The 24,284-nt window shown below is 35.6% G+C and overlaps 1 protein-coding gene across 2 annotated transcripts in view; it reads left to right on the plus strand.

Moving 5' to 3' along the window:
- Nucleotides 1–24,284, plus strand: part of NECTIN3 (nectin cell adhesion molecule 3) — a 117,996-nt gene that overhangs the window by 12,936 nt on the left and 80,776 nt on the right. For both annotated transcript variants that reach the window (XM_033129375.1, XM_033129364.1), the window contains exon 2: nt 23,592–23,933. In XM_033129375.1, the coding sequence (XP_032985266.1) occupies nt 23,592–23,933 (342 nt within the window). The remainder of the gene's footprint in view (nt 1–23,591; nt 23,934–24,284) is intronic.

Consider the following 24,284-nt stretch of genomic DNA (forward strand, 5'->3'; position numbering starts at 1 on the left):
ACAGAGATAATGATTTGGGATTTGACTGTTAACAGTGAGATTTGAGGCTTGATTCAAGTCAGAGTTCCAGGTATATAAAACAGCATTTGAAGATGTGTGGTATGAGCTGGTTTGAACAAGATTTGGATTCATGAAATTTTAAAACTTTTTTATTGACATACACCGTATATATACAGAAAAATATTCATGGTACGTAAGTGTGCAGTTGGATGAACTATTACAAAGTGAGCATATCCATGAAGCCATTACCTGGTCAAGAAATAAGCCTTTACCAGCACTCCAGAAGCCTCTCTCACACTCCTTTCCAATCACAAATTCTTCTCTCTTTTCCATTAATAACCACAGTTCTGACTTCTGACATCATAAATTAACCTGTTTTTGAACTTCACGTATCTTCATTGGTATTGTGAGATTCATCCATGTTTTTGCATGTAGCACTAGTTTGTTCTTTTTTATTTATTTTTTATTTTTTGAACACCACTGTATTTTTTGAACAACACTGTTTGGTTTCATGACTAATCCATAATTTTGGTCAGGCATTTGGGTTGTTTTCATTTCGAGGCTTTTATGAATAGTACCGCTGTGAACATCATTGGACCTCACTTTTGGTGGTGGAATTGCTGGTTCCTTTTATGCATGGTTTTACTGAAAAAGTTTTCCAAAGTGCTTGTAACAGCTTGTACTTCCCATCAATAGTATCTAAGAGTTTCAATTGCTCTACATCCTCATCATCCCTTTATAATATCAGTATTTTTCTTTTAACCATTCTGATCAGTATGTAATGGTATAACACTGTGATTGTAATTTGTGTTTACTTGATGGCAGAGTTCTAAGGATTATGGTTCATTTGAATATTCTCTTGTGAAGTGACTGTTAATTCTCTTCCCATTTTATTCAGTTTGATTGTCTTTAGTCTTTTTATGGCTTTGTGGGAGTTGTTGATGTATGCTAGGTATGAACCCTTTGCCAGTTATATGTATTGCAAATATCTTCTTCCACTCTAGCCTTTTCACTCTATCAGTGGTATCTATAGATGAATAGAAGTTCTTTAATATCTATCCATGTAAGTCAAAACCAATCTTTTTCTTTACAGTTAATTCTTTGTCTTATTTACAGAATTTTTCTCTAGTACACCATCATGAAAACTTTTTCTCTAGAAGCTTTTTTATTTTGCCTTTACTGTGATACATCTAGAATTAATTTTTGTGATTATTAGTAAGGTTCTTATTTTTAATCCCATCACTATCCAGTCGGTCATCACTGTTTATGGAAAAGACCCTCCACTGTGCAGTGCTGCCTTTGTAATAAATTAAGTAGCCATATATATGCTTGCATTTATTTTTGGACTCTCTTCTTTTTTCCTTTGGTCCATTTTACTATCTGTACAAGTATCACAATGTCTCATTATATAGCTTTATAATGTATCCTGGCATTGGGTAGAGTAAGGCCACCCGTTCAAGTTTATCATAGCTACTCTTGGGCCTTTTCTTTTCCATATCAATTTTAGTAGCAGTTTATCAATTTCCACAAAAAACCTGGGATTTTTATTATAAGCACATTAAATCTGTATGAATTAATGTAGGGCTAAATTGACATCTTTATGGTATTGAATCTTGCAATTAGAGTTTCCAGGTGGGAATTCCTACCCATTCTCAGGAATTTTTTTCGCTTTCCCATTCCCGAGATGTAAACTGTTTTCTGTTCTCCACGATGAATCGTTTCCACAAAGTGACGGCCGTTACTACCAACCACCTGGATTCAAGGAGCCGATTTTCCCAGTTTCCCGACCAACTTTTCTCAGGATTCGGGAATGGGAAAAGCGAAGAAAATTCCTGAGAACGGGCGGGAATTCCTGCCTGGAAACCCTACTTCTAATCCATGAACCTGGTTTACCTCTCCATTTACTGAAGTTTTCTTTATCTTTCATAAAACTTTGTTTTTTTCTGTGTCTAGTGGTCTTGCATAACTATACATTTTAGATTAATCATAGTTTATATATTTCAAATTATTTGATGTTATTGTAAACGGTATTTTAAAATGTTACTAATTGTTTTCGACATATAAAAATAGTTTATTTTGGTATCATGACCTTATATCCAGAGATCTTGCTGACTTCATTTACTTCTCATACTTTGCTGAATCTTTTGGATTTTCCAGGTATACAGTTATGCCATTTGTGAATAACAAAGATCTTATTTTTCTCCAATCCTCACACAATTTTTTTTTCTTTTACTTTGCTGATTGCACTGGTTAGGATGTCCACTGTAATGTTGAATTAAAGTGGTGACTGCAGGCATCATTGTCTCATTCCTAATCTCAGAGGTAAAAAAGTGTTCAGCATTTCAAAATTAAGTATGTTTACTGTAGCTTTTTTAATAGAACCCTTTTTAAAATCAGATTAGGAGTTTCTTGTTCTAATTTGCTAAGAATGTTTGTCATGAATGATGTTTAATTTTATCAAATGCTTATCTTAATTTTGAGATGATCGTATCATTTTTTTTTCTTTTTTTTATGTGGTACCCATGGAAGGACAAACTTGGGAGAGGTTCAGACTTTGTTGAGAAGGTATATTTGAGGCCACCTGATAGGAGAGGAGACTGGAACTGGTTTGGAGTTATTAGGCAAGAAATAATCTATCTTCTGGGAAAGCAGGTGGTAGATGAATGTGTAGCGTGAGTTTGGTGCTAGTGGAGACAGTAGACCTTCAAGAGCATTTGGGCTTCATGGGATCTTTGTTTTTTGTGTTGTGAGGACTGAGGAATAGTTATTGCCAGGCCAAGGCTTCGGGGTTGTAAAGGGACTGAGTCCTGGGCTCGTGGCTGGTTCTGCCTGATATTCTCACACCCACACTGCTGACTCCTTGTCTGCCTGCTTTGGACATGGCAGGAGAGCGTCTTCCTTCTGCACTATCCTTATAGCATTATCTGAGAAACCTTAGCACCATGTTCACATTAAAGGAGAAATATTTAAAGTCATTTCACTTACCACACAGCATATATGGAAGGTACATTTGGAGTTGAGAGACAATGAATTGATAACACGTACATCTCCATAGCTTAAAGGTACTTTAAAGTTCAGACATACTATTAGAAGCTAAGTATTGTGTATTTTGTATAGCTCTTAAGCCAAATGAAATGAGAAATGCATATATAAATGATTTTCTAGAAACTGAGAATTAGAGATCCGTGTAAATAAAACATTTAATTGAAATATTTAGAAAGTGTATAGAATGTAGAAACCACATAAGTGTAATTCTTTTTAAATCTGTAGTAATCGGCTTTTTGAACATCATAACTTGTATTGACTTCTGATTTATGTGTAATACTTATTCTGTAGATGCTTAGTTACTGCTTTAGGATATCAGATTTTGACAGTTAACCATATTTCATCAAAAATGAGAGGCCATTAAGAGATACATTATGACTTTACATACTATTAAGGAAGAAAAACACAAACTGTGCTTTCCTATAACTTAGAATTTTTATTTTATATGTATTGACTTATTTTACACTTATCGGACTTTTATTTCATTCTTATCAATATTGTAGTCATAGGCATAGTTTTTTTTAAATCACCATAAATTGTGTGCATACGTGAAAAGCAAAATATAAGTGGAAAAATGTTTAAGGTGTCCCTGTTACTTCTTCACATTCAGAGCCCTAGTTCGTCGTATTGCTTTTTGCCTCCTGTGCCTTGAGGAGCTCTTTAATGCTGTCTTCTTAAAAGATGTGTTATACAGTCCCCTAGATCACCCTTAGATTCAGTAATTCTCTACGAAGACTCACAGGACTCAGCATATGGTTGTACTCAAGGCTATGATTTAGTACAGCGAAAGTGCCCACAGTCAGCAAAGGGGCATGAGGCAAAGTCTGGGGAAACCAGGCACAAGCTTCCAGAATCCCTTCCCAGTGGAGTCACACAGGACACACTTACTTCCCCCCAGGAATGGCTTGTGACAACATGAGCGAAATGTTGCCAACCATGGAAGTTCATTAGAGACTCCAGCGTGGGGTTTTTATTGCAGACTGATCACATAGGCATTCCCTGCCTAGCACATACCCAAATTCTAGATTCCCAGAAGGAAAGTAGGTATTCATCATAAATCATATGGTTTGTATAAATAGTATAGGCACAATGAGCCACCGTTACCAATTAATGGTGAGAACTTTCTCAATATCTAAGATCCCTACCACCAGCCAAAGGCTGTCATTGTAAGAAGGCCTTTTCAAAGATAGCAGTTTAGGCTTGCTGTGTTAACTCTTTACTACACAAAAGACCACGTCTGAGATTTTTCTTAAAAGCCTCTAATATCCATGCTGAAAGTTTTTATTCTGGCGCTATCCTGATCCTGCCAGAAGGAATTAGTGGCACATACGGTGGTTTGATTTAAAGTTCATAGGTCATAGGGTTTCATGCCATCAGTCAACACCATCAGTCATAACAAGGAAATTGGCATATGCTCAGGCTACCTGTACCCCAATTTTAGAGATGTGGAAAAATATGCATCTTGGAGTCAATGGAACCCCAAAACTTTTTCGCAGATTGCTTTGCTATATTGAAGAACTTACCCGGATTCAAAGGATAACAAATATTTGCTGCTGAGATGGTTTTTATGGAAATTTTGGTGGAAGAGAATAGAGTGGATTATAGCATAAATTTCTTGAGTTTGATCATTTTTTGCACAGAATGCAGATGAAAGGACAAATTGCCAAACATTGCTGAAAACAAGTAGACATCTAGTCTAGTAATATTCAGCCTCCTTCTTCCTAGTGCTCTTCCCCCCTTGAACAGTTTTACGCGTACAAAAGTGAAGCTGGTCTAGTAGAAGTTCTAAGCGCTGTCCTTTGAAATTCTCTTGTGTACTTTTTACCCACCTCTTCCTTGACTTACATTATTAGAATTGGACCTGGAGAACAATTTGAATTCACTTTTCTAATCCAGATTTTTCCTTCTCTAGACGAGGACTCAGACTTATTGAGGTTATAATTGTGCTTTTCTTTGGTCTTAGTCTGTAAAATTTTTCTCTGGATTTGGAACAGAGAGGGAAAATACTTCTAAATCAGCACAGTGATTCTGGGACTTTTGAGTGGTCTGTAAGTCTAAACATCTTCCCTATTTCCATTTATATTGTCATTACTCTTGTTCTGGGCATTTATTCTCTCATGCCTCCTATATTCGTTTCCTAGAGCCACTGTAACAAATTACCAAATTTCCATAAACAACATGGTGTCTTAAAACAACAAATTTATTCTCTCACAGTTTTGGAATATAGAAGTTCCACATCCAGTGTCAGCCAGGCCACATTCCTTCCAGAAAGCTCTATTCTTTGAGTCTTCTGCTTCTCGGGGCTATCGATGTTGTTCTTTGATTTGTGAGTGCATAACTCCGTTCTTTGCCTGTGTCTTTACATGGCCTTCTCCTCTGTCTTTCCTTTGTTTGCCATTTATAAGAACACTTGTCATTGGATTTAGGGCCCATCTGCATAATCCAGGATGTTCTCATCCCAAGATCTTTAATTAGATCTGCAAAGACCCTTTTTCCAAAAAAGTCACCTTCACAAGTTCACACCTTCTAATTGTTCTTTCTCCATCTGTGCTTTCTTTTTTCGAACTATAATATGTGAACTTCTGCTAGAAGAATTTTCTTAATTCTCCTGCTCATTTTTTTGGCTTCCTGTATTTTCACTCTACAATATTACTTATTTTTTCCTTCTTGCTTATTTATAGTTTCTGTGACTTGGCTGTAAACTCTTGAAGGGTAAGGAACATACCTTCTCCTTTTCCTCCACAGCATAAAGCCTAGCCGATTCAGGTAGGTGTTAAGTAAGTGTTAGTGAAAAAAATGAATGTGCAAACAAACTGAATTAAGAATTTACATTTCTGGCTTCATCTTTGTTATTCTGTTATCAGTACTTGGATTTTCTTGACTTCTTCCAAACTTTCCTTGCATTTTCTGTTTCTGTAAATCTTTTCACTTTTGTTCTTTGTACTTTCTCTGCTTCGAAAAACTCAACTTGCCCATGATCTCGCTTACATTTCACTATTCTTCCACAAATTTACCCAAATAAAATTAGAATCATTAGTTTAGGCTTAGCTGAAGGAAAATTTTGCTTTCTCAATGGAGCTTTTAACACACTTCTCTCATTCCCTCTCCCGAGTCTCTGTATGTCTGTACCCTTAGCTAGGGTGTCTCTATAAGAGTCATATGTTCCATTTTGCCTTGGAATGTCTAGGTTTACGACTGTTATTCTGGCATAATTATCAATAATGCTCCTCCACTTCCCTTTCACTCTAAAAAATGTTTTGGCTTGGATGACAAGTTATATGGTCACTCTACCCATAACATTCTTGTATGTCTTTTCTAGATTCTCAGCTTTTAGAAATCTCACACTATTACTGTTTTCTACCTTACAGTACCTAGTACTTAATATTCAGTAAATAAAACTCAGTCATTATTAGCAGTCTTACTGTGTGCCATACATACTATATTTTGTCCATATTAGTTCACTATTTTTTTCAACCTAGATTTGTCTTGTTCTAATCCAAATGTCTTTCAGTTATACCAGCCTTGCAAAATCTTAACTCTAAATTAGTTCAGCTGTACAAATTCTTTGTAGTTACCTCTCTTCTACTAGTGGTGTTTGGAGAGGGAAAAAAAATCATACAACCATGAGATTGGTGCCACTACAGAAGCAGGCTTTGGCTTCAACTGGATCGGAAGCAATTCTTCTAGCAGTTCTTCCTTCAGTGCTTAGAGCACACTCCGATGTTTGAATTTTTTGTTAATTTTCACTGAAACCTTATTAAGTGGTAAAAGTCCCATTTTGTAGACGATAAAACAGGCTTTCAAATACCCAGGGTCATACTGGCAGTAATTTAGAGTTCTGTGTGTTCTTGAATCTAGGTTAGTCTAGCTCCAAAGTTCTCTTTTTTTCCCACCCTGTTCCCATTCACAATTTTAAGTCTCATTCTTGGGTCTGAGAAGTATCATACTGCTGAACCATAAGCTCTATGTACTTGTTTAGAGATAACACAGTTAAGTTTGAGATTGATTTTTGGATTATTAATGAATGCATATTGTATAAATATGTGTATACATTTTAGGTGGGTCATTATAGGCTATCACTTTTGAGAATTGATATTACATCAGTGTCTCCAAAGCATTAGTTCTTTAAAATGCCTGCTTCATCTGAGAATGTTCATAGGCCTTCGGTTTTTATGTGTTTGTTAAAATAAGGTTAAAATAAAGTAAAGAATTGGAAGCAAATTCATTAGTATGGTTAAAAAACTTTCTTTGGTTGAAAATTGGTTACTGTTTATTATAAATTTTAATGCTAGAATAATAGTAAAGCCTAAGATAATACAATTACTATAGTATTTGGGGGGATACATTTTATTATGATTAAAACTCATAAATTCATTTAAACAATTTCATTGTTTAAAATTTGGCACAGTTTCCCAAGTGGAGATGGAAATTGAAAGAGAAATTCTTAGTAATTGCTATGAAATTCCATTCTGCCACATTTCACCTCTGCTGGAAGTAGTGCTGACTTAACTATAGTCCCCTTCACCTTTTTATTTTGAAAAATTACTGAGCTTTTGAACATCCCAAGTAATAGTCCTTCTAGGTGTTCTTTCTGTGAAAATTTAGAATTTCTTCATAATGTACTTAGCATGATGGAGTTGAAAGATTACCTTTTGAAGCCCAGAGACTTCTTGTCTGTGTTTTGCCACTGGCCCGAAAATAAAAACAAATCACTTCACTGTCACTATAAAATGAGTTACATAGGTGCCCTGTAAATTCTCTTCCTGATCTAAGATTTTGTGCTTCTGTTCTGAAAATATGACGGAATTGTGTTTTTAAGTTTAAATTCAGCTGAAGAGAACCTTTATTTATATTGGTTGGTTAAATCAAGATATTTTCTTTATTTGAAATTAAAAGGTAGTGATTGAGAATAGATGGTAGAAACGACATTTTAGAAAATCATTTTATAAAGGCTGAAATTGATTAGTAGAAATTATACAATGGGATGGAATCTATATTTAATGTATAGGAGATATTGTAGTAGATGTATGTGATCTCGTATTTTTTATTCCTTGTGTTGGTTACTTGTAAATCATTATAGTAATCTGAAGTTTTGAGATTTAACTCTTTGAGGATGATTTTTTTTTTGCTTTATAGAAAACTCTAGAGCTGTAATTAGAAAAGAAGTTAACCTTTATTGAACTTCTGTTCTAGAATTTCTGTATCTAGAACTTTGTGTAATGAAGCAACGTAATCAGCAAGTCCTAACGTCACTTGCTGCACGTGTCAGTTAAGCACTTGACATACGGCCAGTGTAACCGAAAACCTGAATTTTAAATTTAATTTTAATAAATTTAAATAGTAGCCACCTGTGGCTAGTGGCTGCAATGGTTCTGTTCTAGGTAGTGCTCAGTGCTGTGTCAGAGGATAATTGGAGGACTAATTCTAGTTCTCTGCTGTCGTTTCTGATTACTGCCCTTTACCCACTGTGGATTAAGCCTTCTCTCCAATGTTATTTCCATATTTTGACCTCATAGTAGATCTGTACTTAGCCTGGGATGGTTTTCCTAGCCTATGAAAGTCTTAGCATTCCAAGCACATCTTAAATACCACCTCTTGCAAAGCTTCCTTGATCCTCTGGACTACGGTAAATGGCATTGTCTCTTATTAGAGTACTTTCCCCTTAATCACTGGTGTGCATTCCAAGACCCCCAGTGGATGCCTGAAACCGTGGATAGTACCAAACCCTATACATACTATGTTTTTTCCTATTTATACACATGTGATAAACTTTAATTTATAAATTAGGCACAGTAAGAGATTAACAATACCTAATAACAAAGTAAAAATGATAATAATATACTATAATAAAAGTCATGTGATAACTTTGGGGCCATTATTAAGTAAAATAAGGGTTATTTGAACACAAGCAGTGCGATACTGCAACAGTTGGCTGCTAAGTGACGTGCGGGTCGTGTACACAGCGGGGTATGCTGGGCAAAGGCGGGCTTCACATCCTGGGCTGGATGGCGTGAGACAGCACACGATTTCATCACGCTATTCAGAACAGTGCACAGTTTAAAACTTATGAATTGTTTATTTCTGGAATCTTGCATTTAGTATTTTCGGATCTTGGTTGATTGAAGGTAACTGAAACCACAGAAAGTGAATCCACAGATAAGAGTGTGTGTGAGTGTGTGTGTGTGTGTGTGTGTGTGTGTGTGTTGGAGGGGGGAGGCTACAGTAATCAGAACTTTCACTACCATATCTACCAACCTGCCTGTCTGTACTAGTAGACTCTGCCTGCTACAATGGATGCACAATGAATAGCCAATAGTATCCCTTCTAATCCTGTCCCACACTGTCTCCTCTTCTCAAAGATACCACTGTAACAGTTGTCCCATCTGTTGTCTCATAAACGTGTCTTTTCATTCATTTTAATCTGCTTAAAAATATGCTGTATCTTCCGTTAAAAAAACAAAAACTCTGACCCATCATCTCTTTTGAGCTACTGTCTAATCTCTGCATGCCTTTGTAGTAAAAATTGTAACAAAAGTTACCTATTAATATATACTAAATGTTCTCTAGTCCCTCTTCTATTTTCAGCTTTTTTATAAAACATTTACTGGGTATAAGTGACATATAGTAAGCTGCACATGTATAAGATGTGCAATTTGATAAGTTTTAACAGAGGTATACACCTGTTAAATCATCACCATAATGAAGATCGTGAATGTTACCCATCACCCCAAGAGTTTCCTTGTGTTCTCTGTAAATCATCCCTCATCCCTATCTACTCCTTTCCTCCAAGCAAGCACTGGCCTGCTTTCTGTCGCTATAAAGTAGTTTGCATTTTGTAGAGGTTTGTATAAATGGAATCATACTCTGTATACTGTTTTTCTGTCTTTTAGCATAATTGTTTTGAAATTTATCTATGTTGCATGTATCAGTTTAATTCCGTTTGTTGCTGAGTAGAATTTGGTTATATGAGTAATCCTTTTTACAATTTTAGAGCAGTTTTAGTTCACAGCAAAACTGAATGGAAAGTACAGAGTTTCCATATACCCCAGGGCCCCTCCCACACATCTTCCCCTCCCCTGCCATAACCAACAGCTCGGCATCCCCTACCAAAGTGGGACATTTGTTCTAATTGATGAACCTACATCGACACATCTTAATCACCCAAAGGCTGTAGTTTACATTACAGTTTACTCTTGGTGTACATTCTGTGGGTCTTGTCCAATGTGGAATGATAAGCATCTACCACTACAGTATCATACAGAGTAGTTTCACTGCCCTAAAACTTCCCTGTGCGCCACTTGTTCATTTCTCCCTCCTCTCTGACCCACTAATCACTAATCTTTTAGTGGCAACTAATCACTAATCTTTTAGTGGCAACCACTAATCTTTTTGTTTTTTACTTTTGTCTTTTCCAGAATATTATATAGTTGGAATCATTCAGTATGTAGCCTTCACCGAGAAGCTTTTTTAACTTAATGTGATTTTAAGGTTCCTTTATGTCTTTTTGTGGCTTGATAGCTCATTTTTTTATAGCATTGAGTAATACTCCTTTGGATGTACCACTATTTATCCATTCACCTATAGAAGGACACCTTGGTTGCTTCCAAGTTTTTGCAATTGCTGAATAAAGTTGCTGTAAACATCTGTGTGCTGGTTTCCGTATGGACATAAGTTTTTTACTCATTTAGGCAAATATTAAGGGGAACAATTGCCGAGTCTTATGGTAGGACAATGTTTAGTGTTGTAAGAAACTGCCAAACTGTCTTCCAAAGTGGCTGCACCATTTTTCATTAACACTAGCAGTGAATGAGTGTTCCTTTTGTTCCACATTCTTGTCAGCATTTGGTTTTGACAATGTTTGGATTTTGGCCATTCTGATAGGTGTGTAATGATACCTCATTGTTGTTTGAATTTGCAATTTCTTAATGATGTGACCCGAGCATCTTTTCATGTACTTAAATTCACTATTTGTATATTTTCTTTGGTAAGGTGTCCAGGTTTTTGACCCATTTTTTTTAATTAGTTAATTTTCATTAGACTTATTGGGGTGACGTTAGTAAGATTATATAGGTCTCGTGTACATTTCCACAATGCATAATCTGTATATCGCATTGTGTATTCACCACCCAGAGTCAGTTCTCCTTCCATCACCATTTATTTGATCCTCTTTTCCTTCTATAACTCCCTTCCCCCCCTTACCTTCTGGTAACCACTAAACTGTTGTCTGTCTTGTTTTTGTTTCTTTGTCTTGTTCCTTTGTTTCCTTGTCTCCTTCCTTTGTTGCTTTCAGTTTTATATCCCACATATGAGTGAAGTCATATGGGTCTTGACGTTTTCTGTCTGACTTATTTTGCTTAGCATAATAATCTCAAGATCCATCCATGTTGTTGCCAATGGTATATATACACAGTGGAATACAGTTTGGCCCATTTTTTAATTGGGTTTGTTTTCTTATTGTTGAGTTTTAAAAATTATATTTTGGATAATGGTCCTTTATTAGATATGTCTTTTGCAAACATTTTCTCCTAGTCTGTAGCTTGTCTTCTCATTCTTTTGATACTGTCTTTTGCAGAGCAGAAATTTTAATTTTGGTGTTGTCTAGCTCATCTATTATTTATTTCATGGATCGTGTATTTGGTGTTGTATCTAAAAAGTCATTGCCATACCCAAAGTCATCTAAATTTTTTCTTATGCTACCTTCTAGGAGTTTTAAAGTTTTGTGTTTTACGTTTAGGCCGGTGATCAATTTCGAGTTAATTTTTATGAAGGATGTACGGTCTATGTCTATTTTTGCATGTGTATGTCTAGTTACAGTATCATTTGTTTAAAAGACTCTCTTTGCTCCATTATATTGTCTTTGTTCCTTTGTCAAAGATCAGTTGACTATAGTTACGTGAATCTATTTCTGGACTCTCTGCTTCATCAATCTATTTGTCTATTCTTTAGCCAATGCTGCACTGTTTTGATTGCTTTGTAGTAAGTCTTGAAGTCAGATAGTGTCTGTACTCTTGACTTTGTTCTTCTCCTTAGATACCGTGTTGGCTATTGTGGGTCTTTTGTTTCTCAATATACATTTTTAGAATCAGTTTGTTATATCCACAAAGTAACTGGCTGAGATTTTGACTGGGATTGTATTGAATTTGTAGATCAAGTTGGGAAGAATTGACATTATAACAATATTGAGTCTTCCTATCCTTGAACATGGAATGTCTGCATTTATTTAGTTCTTTGATTTCTTTGATCATTTGTCAGTTTTCTTCATGTAGATCTTGTACATATTTTGCTAGATTGATAAATAAATATTTAATTTTGGGGTACTAATGTAAACAATGTTGGTTTTTTTATTTCAAATTCTACTTGTTCATTGATAGTATATAGGAAAGCGATTATATACTGCAACTTGCTATAATCAGTTATTAGTTTGAGGAGTTTTTTGTCAATTCTCTCTGAATTTCTACATAGACCAGCATGTCATCTGTGAACAAAATTTTATTTTCCTTCCCAATCAGTATACCTTTTATTTCCTTTTCTAATTTTATTAGCTAGAACTTCCAGTATGATGTTGAAAAGATACAAGAGAGGGGACGTTTTTGCTTGTTCCTGATTTTACTTGAAAAGCTTTTAGTTTCTCACTAGTAAGTATGATGTTAGCTGTACCTTTTTAAAATAGATGTTCTTTATCAAGTTGAAGAAGATCTCGTCTACTCCTACTTGGGTATTTCTTTTTATTGCCGAGTAGTATTTCATTGTATGGGTATACCATCATTTCTTTATTCATTTACCTGTTGGTGGACATTTGGGTTGGTTCCAGTTTTTGGCTATTGCAGATAAAGCTGCGGTGAACATTTGTGTATAAATCTTTGTGTAGACACATGCTTTCTTTTCTAATGAATAAGCATATTGAAATGGGTGAATATTATGGTGCGTTTATGTTTAACTTTATAAAAAGAAACTTCCAGTGTTTTCCAATGTCGTACAATTTTACAGTTCAACCAGCAATGTAGGAGAGTTTCAGTTCCTCCACATTATCTCTAATACTTATCAATCCTTTTTTTTTTTTTTTTTTTTTTTTTTAAGATTTGATTGGGGAAGGGGAACAGGGCTTTATTGGGAACAGTGTGTACTTCCAGGCCTTTTTTCCAAGTCAAGTTGTTGTCCTTTCATTCTTAGTTGTGGAGGGTGTGGTTCAGCTGCAAGTTGTTGTCCTTTCAGTCTTAGTTGTGGAAGGCGCAGCTCAGCTCCAGGTCCAGTTGCCCTTGCTAGTTGCAGGGGGCACAGCCCACCATCCCTTGTGGGAGTCGAACCGGCAACCTTGTGGTTGAGAGGATGCCCTCCAACTAACTGAGCCATCCGGGAGCTCAGCGGCAGCTCAGCTCAAGGTGGCGTGTTCAATCTTAGTTGCAGGGGGCGGAGCCCACCATCCCTTGCAGGACTCGAGGAATTGAACTGGCAACCTTGTGGTTGAGAGCCCACTGGGGCAACCTTGTGGTTGAGAGCCCACTGGCCCATGTGGGAATCGAACCGGCAGCCTTCGGAGTTAGGAGCATGGAGCTCTAACCACCTGAGCCACCGGGCTAGCCCCACTTATCAGTCTTTTTAACTTTAGCCACTATAATGGGTGTGTCTTGGTATATTTTTGTGTTCTTAATTTGCATTTCCCTAACGATGAACATCTTTTCATGTGCTATTTTGTGATGTGTCTGTTCAGGTCTTTTGCTTATTTTTATTTTGGCTTCCTTGTTTTCTTTTTAAAGAGTTTTGAGAGTTCTTTATGTATTTTGGATTAAAGTTCTTTATCGGATATAAGTTCTTTAACAAATATGTTTTTCACAGATTTTTTTTTTCACATTAAGTGTCTTTAAAGTGTCTTTTGAAGAGCAGAAAATTTTAATTTTGAGAAAATCCACTGATTGTGCTTTTGGTAACATATCCAAGAAGTATTTTACAACCCATCATCACAAAACGTTACGTTTGAATTTCCATATGAATCTCAGAAACAGCAGGGCAATTATTCTAAAATGTCTGATTGGATTTTTTTGGGATTGTGTTGAATCTCTAGATCAATTTAGAGAGAATTAACATTGTAAACATATTGACTCTTCTAATCTATGAACAAAGTATATCTTTCCATTTTTGGGGGTCTTTAATTTCCCTCAGCAAATAAAAAGATAGTTTTAACTGTACAGGTTTTACACATCCTTTGTCAGATTTATCCCTATTTCATCTTTTTGTGTGTGTGATGCTATTCTACACTGTGGTTTTTTTCCTCCAATTTTCCATTGCTAATACATAGAAATTTAATTAATTTTTGTATATTAATCTTGGGTACTACATAAGGACTACTACTTTCCTTGCTAAACACTTATTATAGTAGTTTTCTTTTTATAGATTCCATCAGATTTTCTACACAGATGATTATTTTTATGTGAGTAAAGACAATTTTCTTTTCTAATCTGGATGCTTTTTTTTTTCTGATTGTGTTGGCTAGAACCTTAGGTGCAGTTTTGGATAGAACTCAGGGCGACTGCCTGGCTCTTTTTTTATTATTTTTATTTTTTTATATTTTTTTAACATTTTTTTAGTTTCAGGTGTACAAAACAATGTAATAGGTAAACATTTATCATTTATGTCCCTCACACAGTGACAACCCCCCATGTACTACCCCTCTGACATCGCACAGAGCCATTACATTTCCACTGTCTCTATTCCATATGCTGTACTCCACTTGTGAATATATATATATATGTATAATTATAGTTAACATTCATTATTGTTCAGCTTCAGCTTCAGGTGTACAGTGCAGTGGTCAGGTGTACATCAACCCTGAGGTGGTCTCCCTAATGGGACAAGTGTCCATCGGATACCCTACAGAATCTTTACAACATTATTGATTACATTCCCCAAATTAACTTTCGTATCCCCATGGCAATCCTGTGGTTACCGATTGTGCTTTCTAATTCCCTCACCTTCTCCCTCATCCCCACCCCTCCTCCCATCTAGCAACCCTCAGTTTTTCCTCTATGTCTCTGAGACTGTTTCTGATTAGTTCATTCATTTAGTCTTTTTTAGATTCCACATGTAAGTGAGATCATGTGGTATTTATCTTTCTCTGTCTGACTTATTTCACTTAACATAATGTTCTCTAGGTCCATCCATATTGTTGCAAATGGTAAGATTTCATTCTTCTTTATGACTGCGTAATACTCCATTGTATAAATGTACCACAGTTTCTTAATCCAGTCTTCTACTGATGGGCATTTTGGTTGTTTCCATCATTAAAACAAAAACGGGATCCTACTGAATGGGAGAAGATATTTGCCAATGATATATCTGATAAGGGATTAGTATCCCAAATTTATAAAAAACCTCACTCAACTCCAAAAAACAAACAACTCAATTAAAAAATGGGCAGAGGACATGAAAAGACATTTTTCTAAAGAGGACATACAGATGGCCAACAGACATATGAAAAAATGCTCAACCTGAGTAATCGTTAGAGAAATGCAAATAAAAACCACAATGAGATACCACCTCACCCCAGTCAGAATGGCTGTCATCAATAAATTGACAAACAACAAGTGCTGGCGCGGATGTGGAGAAAAGGGAACCCTTGTGCACTGTTGGTGGGATTGCAGATTGGTGCAGCCACTATGGAAAACAGTATGGAGGCATCTCAAAAATCTGAAAGTGGAACTACCTTATGATCCAGTAATTCCACTCCTAGGTATCTATCCGGAGAAATCCAAAACTCTAATTCGAAAACATTTATGCACTCCTGTGTTTATTGCAGCACTATACACTGTTGCCGGGCTCTTTAGATTCTCTGTGTTGAGGCCTTGATCTCCGCTCCAGTGGTAAGCTGAGGCCAGTCATCAGCAGGCTCACCTTGTGTGTCAGGTATCAGTACCTTGTTGCCTGTTGATCAAATGATTGTTTTAGGCAAGAGGGTAAATCCTGTTACTCCTCCTTGGCTAGAAGCAGCGGTCTCCATACTATTATACATCTATTCCATTCAGGCTTTGATCCTCACCACAGTTGCTAAATTTATTGGTTATCATCAGTCTTTCCTTTTTTTGACCTATTAGCGGCTTTTGGAGTAATCGATCACCCTCTCCTCAAGGAATTTGCTTCACTTACATTGCAGGATATTTCTTGATACTCTTTCTTCTTCACTGGCTATCCTTTTGCTATCTTCCTTTTTGAATTCTACTCAATTTCCAAACCTTTTAATGTTTAAATGCACCATGGTTGCTTGGTCTTTATGCTATTAATACTCTGTAGATGGTTTCATTCAGTCTCATAACTTTATATACCTTTTATATGTTAATTACTGTAAATATATATCCAGTTCACTTTCTCCAAACAGTGCATATATATATATATATATATATATATTTTTTTTTTTTTTTTTTTCCTAACATATTCATTTGATTGTGAAATAGGCAACACAAACTTAGTAAGTCCAAAATTGCACTTGGGAACTCCTATAACACTTAAAAATGCTCTACATGCTAGTTCTAATTTTGGTAATCGGCGACTCTATCATTCCACTTGCCTCAGGCCAAAAACTTTGGAGTAATTTTGTCTTCTCTGTTTCTTTCAGACACAGTTTTTTGTTCCATCAGCAAATCCTGTTTGCTTTGCTTTCAAATACAGTCTATGCAGAATTTGACTACTAATTTAACACTACCACTTTAATTACCCTGCTCCAAACCCCATCTTCTCCCTCCTGCATTGACAAAATAGTTCATACCTGGTGTCCTTGGTTTAATCGTTGCCTTCCTCCTGTCATCTATTCCCAACAACAGTCATCTTTTTAAAACGTACGTTAGAATGTCATGTTCCTGCTCAAAATTCTCTACGGGTTTCCCATCTTATTCAGGATTAAATCCAAATCTTACTATTACCTCTGTGGTCTGGTCCCCTGCTGCCTCTATGGGCTCATCTCCTGCCATTTTTCCTCACTTCACTCTAGGGATACTGCAAGGTTCTTCTCACTCTTTCACTTTTTTCAAGTCTCTGTTCCAGTGTCCTCTTAAAAAGGCGTTCTTTTATCACTCTTAGATCAAAAAACTGTGGTGCTACCTTAAAGTAATTCCTATTCCTCTTCCTTTATTTTCTTCCGTAGTTCTATCTGATATCTTTTTATTTTCTTAATTCTGTTTCTCTGATTAGCATGTAAATTCCATGAGGATATGGATATCTGTTCGGTACTGTTCCCAGCACGAAGAACAGTGCTTGGCACAAAATACGTACCTAATACATACTGATAAATGAATGCCCTGGGTTCTTTCAGCCTTTTCTTGGGGAATGTGGTCCAAGTTTCTCCTTAGAATATAGCATGTCCTATGATCACAGAGTTATCCTTTCTAATTATGACATGATAGGGAGTTAGAGATTCTTTCATATCTAATGGTATTTGAGTTTGCAGTTTATAGTTTTCACATTTTATTAATTCACTTGGCTCTAGTCTTCTATACCTATTTCTGCTTTTAATGTCTGGGGATTTTGTTGAAAAGACATTTTTGTTACATTTTCAAAGTTGACATAACTTGAACATTTATCAGTTTAAAACAATTTGAATTAATTATTGAATGTGGTAATAAATTTGATTAATCTAAAATGGGTTTTAAGTATGCTGAAATTGTTGAGGATATCTAGATGCTGTGATTTTGCTAGTTTCTTGAAAATGTATACTTATTACAGTTGCTTCAAAATATTCTAAATTATTGAAGACTCTGAAAGGATCTATACCGTAGAGATCTTTGGAAGTATTATTTGTAGTTGAACACAGAGTACAATAAAAATGTTTCATTTGCAGAATATTTGCATATACCTATTTTGTAGATCCTAATATTTGAAAGATTTTGGAACTTGTAATGTCCAAGATGCCGGTCCTTTCCTGTAGGTTGAGAAGTGAGATGTAGTAAAAGATAGTATCATAGTATCAAAAAGGATAGTATTAAAGATAGATTTGTGATGACTTCTGTTACTCTTTGGTTCATTGCTAGAAGTGGGAAAGGTAAGAAAGTGAACTGATGCCAATTTATTCATACTTCCATTTCAAACGCTTTAATGTGATCTCTAATATGAATCTCCAGTCTTTTTTATTTTGTTTGTAAATAATCCATAGAAGTTATAGCACATGAGTCATTATATTTTCTTTTTCTGTCACAAGCTTATTTTAATAGAGGCTGGTTTTCTTTTTTCTTCTTCTTTTTTTTTTTTTTTTAATTAAGGAGAGCGCAGTTCTCAGTGGCCCAAGGGGGGATTGAACTGGCATCTTTGGTGCCATCAGCACCATGCTCTAACCAACTGAGATAAGCAGCCACCCTAAGCTTATTTTTAAGTACATATATTTCCAGATGATTTGTATCTTCTGGGCATTCTAAGTCCTTACTGAATGACTATTCAGATACACATGAAGACTCCAAGCTGTTGTTATTTTCATGGATGTAGTGTTTTCATGAGAGCTACAGATAGTGGAAAAACACTCGTCTCTCTCTGAAAGATAATAAGTTCAGTTTAACTAATTGGCTAATGATACAACAGTTATAAATCAAGTGGACACACAGAACAGAAATGGAGTATCAGATTTTACCATGATTTTCGTCCGCCCCTAGAATGTGCAGTAGCCAGGAACACCTTGTGACAAGTTTAGGGTCTTGCCAGATATGAAAGGTTCCATCCTTTGCTGTTCTTTAGCTTCTTTATATTCTAAGCTTGCATTGCCATTAATGAAGAACATGCTTCAAATAATTTAGGTCTTTAGTAATAAATATTTATGTTCCTCCAGGACACACTTCTGCTCTTCAGTCAAACTCAGCTTCATATGGTAAAGTAGGGGGAAGGGAGTAGGTTCAATGTTTGGGAGACTTTAAGTAGTGAGGCATTCTAACATTGATTTTGGTCCAAGAATCACAATAGAAAATCTGTTTCTCCATGGTTTTAAGATTCTGTGGGGGAAAATCTTACGCAGTAGTGGTTTTTAAAAACCACTTTGGGTTTAGTTTAGGATTGGAAATGCAGTAGGCACTTCTGTTTGCAAGCAATAGCAACTAACTCTGGCTAACCAAACTACAGAAAAGGAGACACATCGATAGAAGCTTTATGGAATCTAAGGGAGAGCCAAATTATTAATACTTGAAGGGTAGTATAAAGCCTTGCTCAAAGGTTTAAGAGTTGAACCAAGAAAAAATTTACATCATCATTTACTTTGCAACTAGTAAAAACTACTCAGGATGTTTTTGTAGAAAAAAATTAGAAAGTAAAGATCACTCATTACCTCCTAGATATGAAAACAAACAAAAAAGAAAAACCTGATATTTACATCAATATTTGTTTACTAGTAAAGTTGAACACATTAAAAATAGCCATTATAGTTTGTGTTTTTGTTTGTTGTTTTGTTTTTGTAAAAATCTACTCGAGCTCTTAGTTTAGGGGCTTAGTTTTTTTGGTCAAATCTATCAACCTTTTTCTTGATGATTTTCCTATCTTTGCTGTTATGCTAAGAGCTGCTTTCTCTATGTAAATGCAGACTATTTTAAAGACACTTTTGATGCAGTGGACCCATATTTTCTGTTTTCCTATCTCCACATACTCCCTTTAGTAATGGTGGTCCACTAGGCTGTGGTTCTTACAGGTTACAAGAAGATACAATAGCACTACCCATCCCAGATTATTCTGGTATTTGCTAGAACAAAGCACTATGGACTGGTTGGCTTAAACAAGACATTTATTTCTCACAGTTCTGGAGGCTGAAAAGTCCAAGATCAAGCTACAAGCAGATTAAATTATTGGAGAGGACCCTTTTCCTGACTTGCAGACAGTCACCCTCTGGCTGTGTTCTCACATGGTGGAGAGAGAGAGCTCTAGTTTCTCTTCCTTTTCTAATGCCAGCATGGGGCCCCTACCCTTATGATCTCATATAAATAGAATTACTACACAAAGGCCCCACCTCCAGATACCATAGAGGTTAGGGCTTCAACATACAGGTTTTGGAGGGACACAAACATTCAGTCCATAACACTTCCTTTAGCCTATCTCTTCTCCACCTCCACCTGAGGCAGATAATTCTGTTTATTTTTAGTTTGCTTTTTATTGTGAAAATTACTTATTGTAAGTCATTGTGACATCACATAAGAACACAAAGTAAAAAGTAAAGGTTCTTTCTTTAATCCTCAGTAATCCCATTCCCTAGGAATAACTAGTTACCAGCCAGAATATATAAAAAGTTATTGTCAGTAGGTGTATAGGCATATGTGGCAAATTTTTTACATTTAGATCTTCAGTCTGTGTGTGTGTGTGTGATGTATGTGTGTTTTCAGTATAAAGCGAGGATCTATTTCCAAATATTTAGTTCTTGGCCTTTTAGCATGTCTTGGTTAATTCATTATTTCCCCACTTATACAAAATAATTAACTTTATTATATACCATATGCCATTATTTGTGTACTTTGAATTATTTTAAAGATATTAATAGTAAGCTTTTTATTTTAATATTTTTCTTCTCTCCTACTGGACCATTGTGTTTTTGAAATATTTCTCAGCTGTTGTCCCTAGTTTAGTTTCAAGAAATTTTTTTCAGGGTTTTTACTGCAATAGCATTGAATTTGTGTGTTAATATGGGGAGGTTTTTTTTTTTTAAGATTTTATTGGGGAAGGGGAACAGGACTTTATTGGGGTACAGTGTGTACTTCCAGGACTTTATTTTTTCCCAAGTCAAGTTGTTGTCCTTTCAATCCTGGTTGTGGAGGGTGCTGTTCAGCTTAAAGTTGTTGTCTTTTCATCTTAGTTGTGGAGGGCACAGCTCAGCTCCAGGTCCAGTTGCTGTTGCTAGTTGCAGGGGGCACAGCCCACAATTGCGGGAGTTGAACCAGCAATCTTGTGTTAGGACGCACTCCAACCAACCGGGAGCCATCCAGGAGCTCAGCGGCAGCTCAGCTCAAGGTGGCGTGTTCAATCTTAGTTGCAGGGGGCGCTGCCCACCATCCCTTGCGGGACTCGAGGAATTGAACTGGCACCCTTGTGGTTGAGAGCCCACTGGCCCATGTGGGAATCTAACCGGCAGCCTTTGGAGTTAGGAGCACGGAGCTCCAACCGCCTGAGCCACCGGGCCGGCCCAATATGGGGAGATTTGATGTCCGTATAGTTATTACCGTGTTTCTCCAGAAATAAGACCTAACCAGACCATCAGCTCTAATGCGTCTTTTGGAGCAAAAATTAATATAAGATCCGGTCTTATATAAGACTTGGTATTGTATTGTATCATATATCATATCATATTATAATAAGACCCGGTCTTATTTTAATATAAGACCGGGTCTTATATTAATTTTTGCTCCAAAAGATGCATTAGAGCTGATGGTCCGGCTAGGTCTTATTTTCAGGGAAGCACAGTAAGTATTTTCATCCTTGACCATGACATATCTTTTATTTATTCAAGTCAGTCACTGAGTTTTATAGGCTCTTTACAACTTTATTCATAGGTGTTTTAAATATTAATGTTTTGCAAATATTCAGTCATTTTGTGCAATAAATTTATAAAGGTTATCACCTATTATAACTTGTTGCTTTTATATTTTGTATACATTGTGCATTCTTTGTAAGCACCCACATTATTAGTTCTGGTAGCCCTTTATGGCCTTCTTAGATTTTTCAAGTAATAGGTTTTTCAAATAATGAGTCTATCTGTTCCTTTCTAGTACTTTTTCTTCCATTTATTTTTCCCATCTCCTTGCATTGGAAGTTTTAGTCTCAGTTGAACAGTGATAATGATAGTACAGCATCTTCTCTTGATCTTTCTTTAATAGCTAGTCCCTTTTTTTTCTAGTTACTGTGATGGCCACTGATTTGAGAAGAGTCAACTTTATTATTAAGAATCCTTTTTTCAGTTGTTAGATTTTTTTAAAAATCAGATAACAAACGTTAAATTTTATTCAGTGTCTTTTTAGCATCAAATGAGAAAGTCATGTGAGCTTTCAGTGTAATGAGTAGTCTGAAAATATCCTCACATTCTTGGAGTATCCTGCTTGGTCAAGGGTTCTTATTCTTTAAATATTAAGCTGGGCAGTATTTCGTAATAATATGTGAACATTTTAATTAATATTCATAAATTGCTCTTTCATTGTCCATATTTTCTTATTTAGTTATGATAGGTTGCTAAAGTACATTAGTAATTATCTACACTTGAAAGCATAATGGAGCGTGATGGTAAATTTTGGGGGCTTTGGGGTACTTTTAGGGGGCTTTAAAAAAAACACACAAAACTTTTTATTCCATAGCTGTTAAGTATAGTCAGTGTGAACTGTTCTTTTTTTGTAACATTCTCAGTCATCTCTTTGATGGTAAAGTTTGCCCTCTTTATCATTGTATCTGTCTAGCTATCTGATTTATTTATTTATATATTTATGCATTCATTTATGGGTTTTTTTTCCCTCTCAGAAGGGTTCATAGAAATAATATAGTGTAAAGTTTTTGTTGTTTAGAGCTGTTTGAATATGTTTAAGCATGTTTTTCTTGATTATCTTTTAAGTAATACCCTTCTGCATTTTTGTATTAAATTAAAAATATTATTGGGGCATAACTCTAAACTGTAAAGGTATTGTTTATACTTTCCACTTTTGAGTGTTTATAATGGTTTGCTTCTTAGTTTGAGTATTTAGTTTGTCAGGATACACATGAGTCGTAAATTCTCCAAGGACTTGTTTATCTTATCTTTTAATATATTTGTTGGTGAGCAGCATCTTGCTTGACTTTAGCATTCGTGAATATTAGCCTTATTTCCCTTAAAATGATATAGATTTGGTCCACTGCTTTTAGGAAGGACATTAGTATTATAAGGGAGAAGTTTAATATCATTTTATTTTAACTTTTGCTTGTGGTGTTTTTTTCCTTCATTCCTGAAATGGAAAAAAATGATTTCACATTTATGTGTTTTTTTAAATTAATGTTTTCTGGTGTATCTTAAATTAAGGTTTTTTTAATAGAGATTTTTGATAGAGGGAACCTCCAGAAGAAGATACTGTGGTACTATATTTGGTTTGACAGATCCTGCATATGTTAGTTATCTATTACTAACAAATTACTCTAAAACTTAGAAGTGTTAGAAAAACATAAATTTATTATCTCTCAGTTTCTTTGGGTCAGTAATCCATACATGGCTAAGCTGGGTCCATTTGCTTTTGTCTCTCACAAGACTGCAGATAAGGTGTCAGCTAGGGCTGGGGTCTCATCTGAAGGCTTGATTGGGGAAAGATCCGCTTTCAAGGTTAGTCTTGGCCCACTGCAAGTGCTTTTCCCACTGCAAGACATGTTGGTGGTTACTTGTTTTCTTTGAGAGTCACTCTTTGGGTCTTACATCCAACCTCAGGAACATCTAGCACTTTTCAGTCTTCGTGTAATTCAGTCGTGTGTTTCTGTGTGTGTACCTACAGGAGGGGAAGAAGGGAGGGAGAGGGCAACAGAAGGGGAGGGAGATTAGATTGATCTTATTTTAGCATAACATTTTTCCATTTTAAGAACTATACTTTTTTTTCCCCCAATAGGTGCCTTAGCTGGACCAATAATTGTGGAGCCTCATGTCACAGCAGTATGGGGAAAGAATGTTTCCCTGAAGTGTTTGATTGAAGTAAATGAAACTATAACACAAATTTCATGGGAGAAGATACATGGCAAAAGTTCACAGACTGTTGCAGTTCATCATCCTCAATATGGATTCTCTGTTCAAGGAGAATATCAGGGAAGAGTCTTGTTTAAAAACTATTCACTTAATGATGCAACAATTACTCTACATAACATAGGATTTTCTGATTCTGGAAAATACATATGTAAAGCTGTTACATTCCCACTTGGAAATGCTCAGTCCTCTACAACTGTAACTGTATTAGGTAAGTATGTTTGAATTACATATTTTGGTGGTAGTCGAGAAGATTATAATAAAAGTATTTTCAAGAATATAAATGATTGAAATTATATGTAAATTTCGGTTTAAACTAATTCAAATACGATTTTTCAAGTTCTGTCTTAAAAGTCTGATTCTAAGTTCTCTTGAAGTATTATCTGTATCTACCTACCTAGCTATATAATACTATGTAGTTCTTAGCTATTTTACTTTTTTCATGAAAGATTGTTTTTATTTATTTATAGTACTAAATACAGAGTTTCCTTGACATGTTTCATTATTTTCCCTCAAATTTTCAACTTTTAATTAAATTACCATCTTTAAATAGCTTTTCTGT

Source organism: Rhinolophus ferrumequinum, chromosome 2, assembly GCF_004115265.2.
Source record: "Rhinolophus ferrumequinum isolate MPI-CBG mRhiFer1 chromosome 2, mRhiFer1_v1.p, whole genome shotgun sequence".
NCBI classification, from domain to species: domain Eukaryota; kingdom Metazoa; phylum Chordata; class Mammalia; order Chiroptera; family Rhinolophidae; genus Rhinolophus; species Rhinolophus ferrumequinum.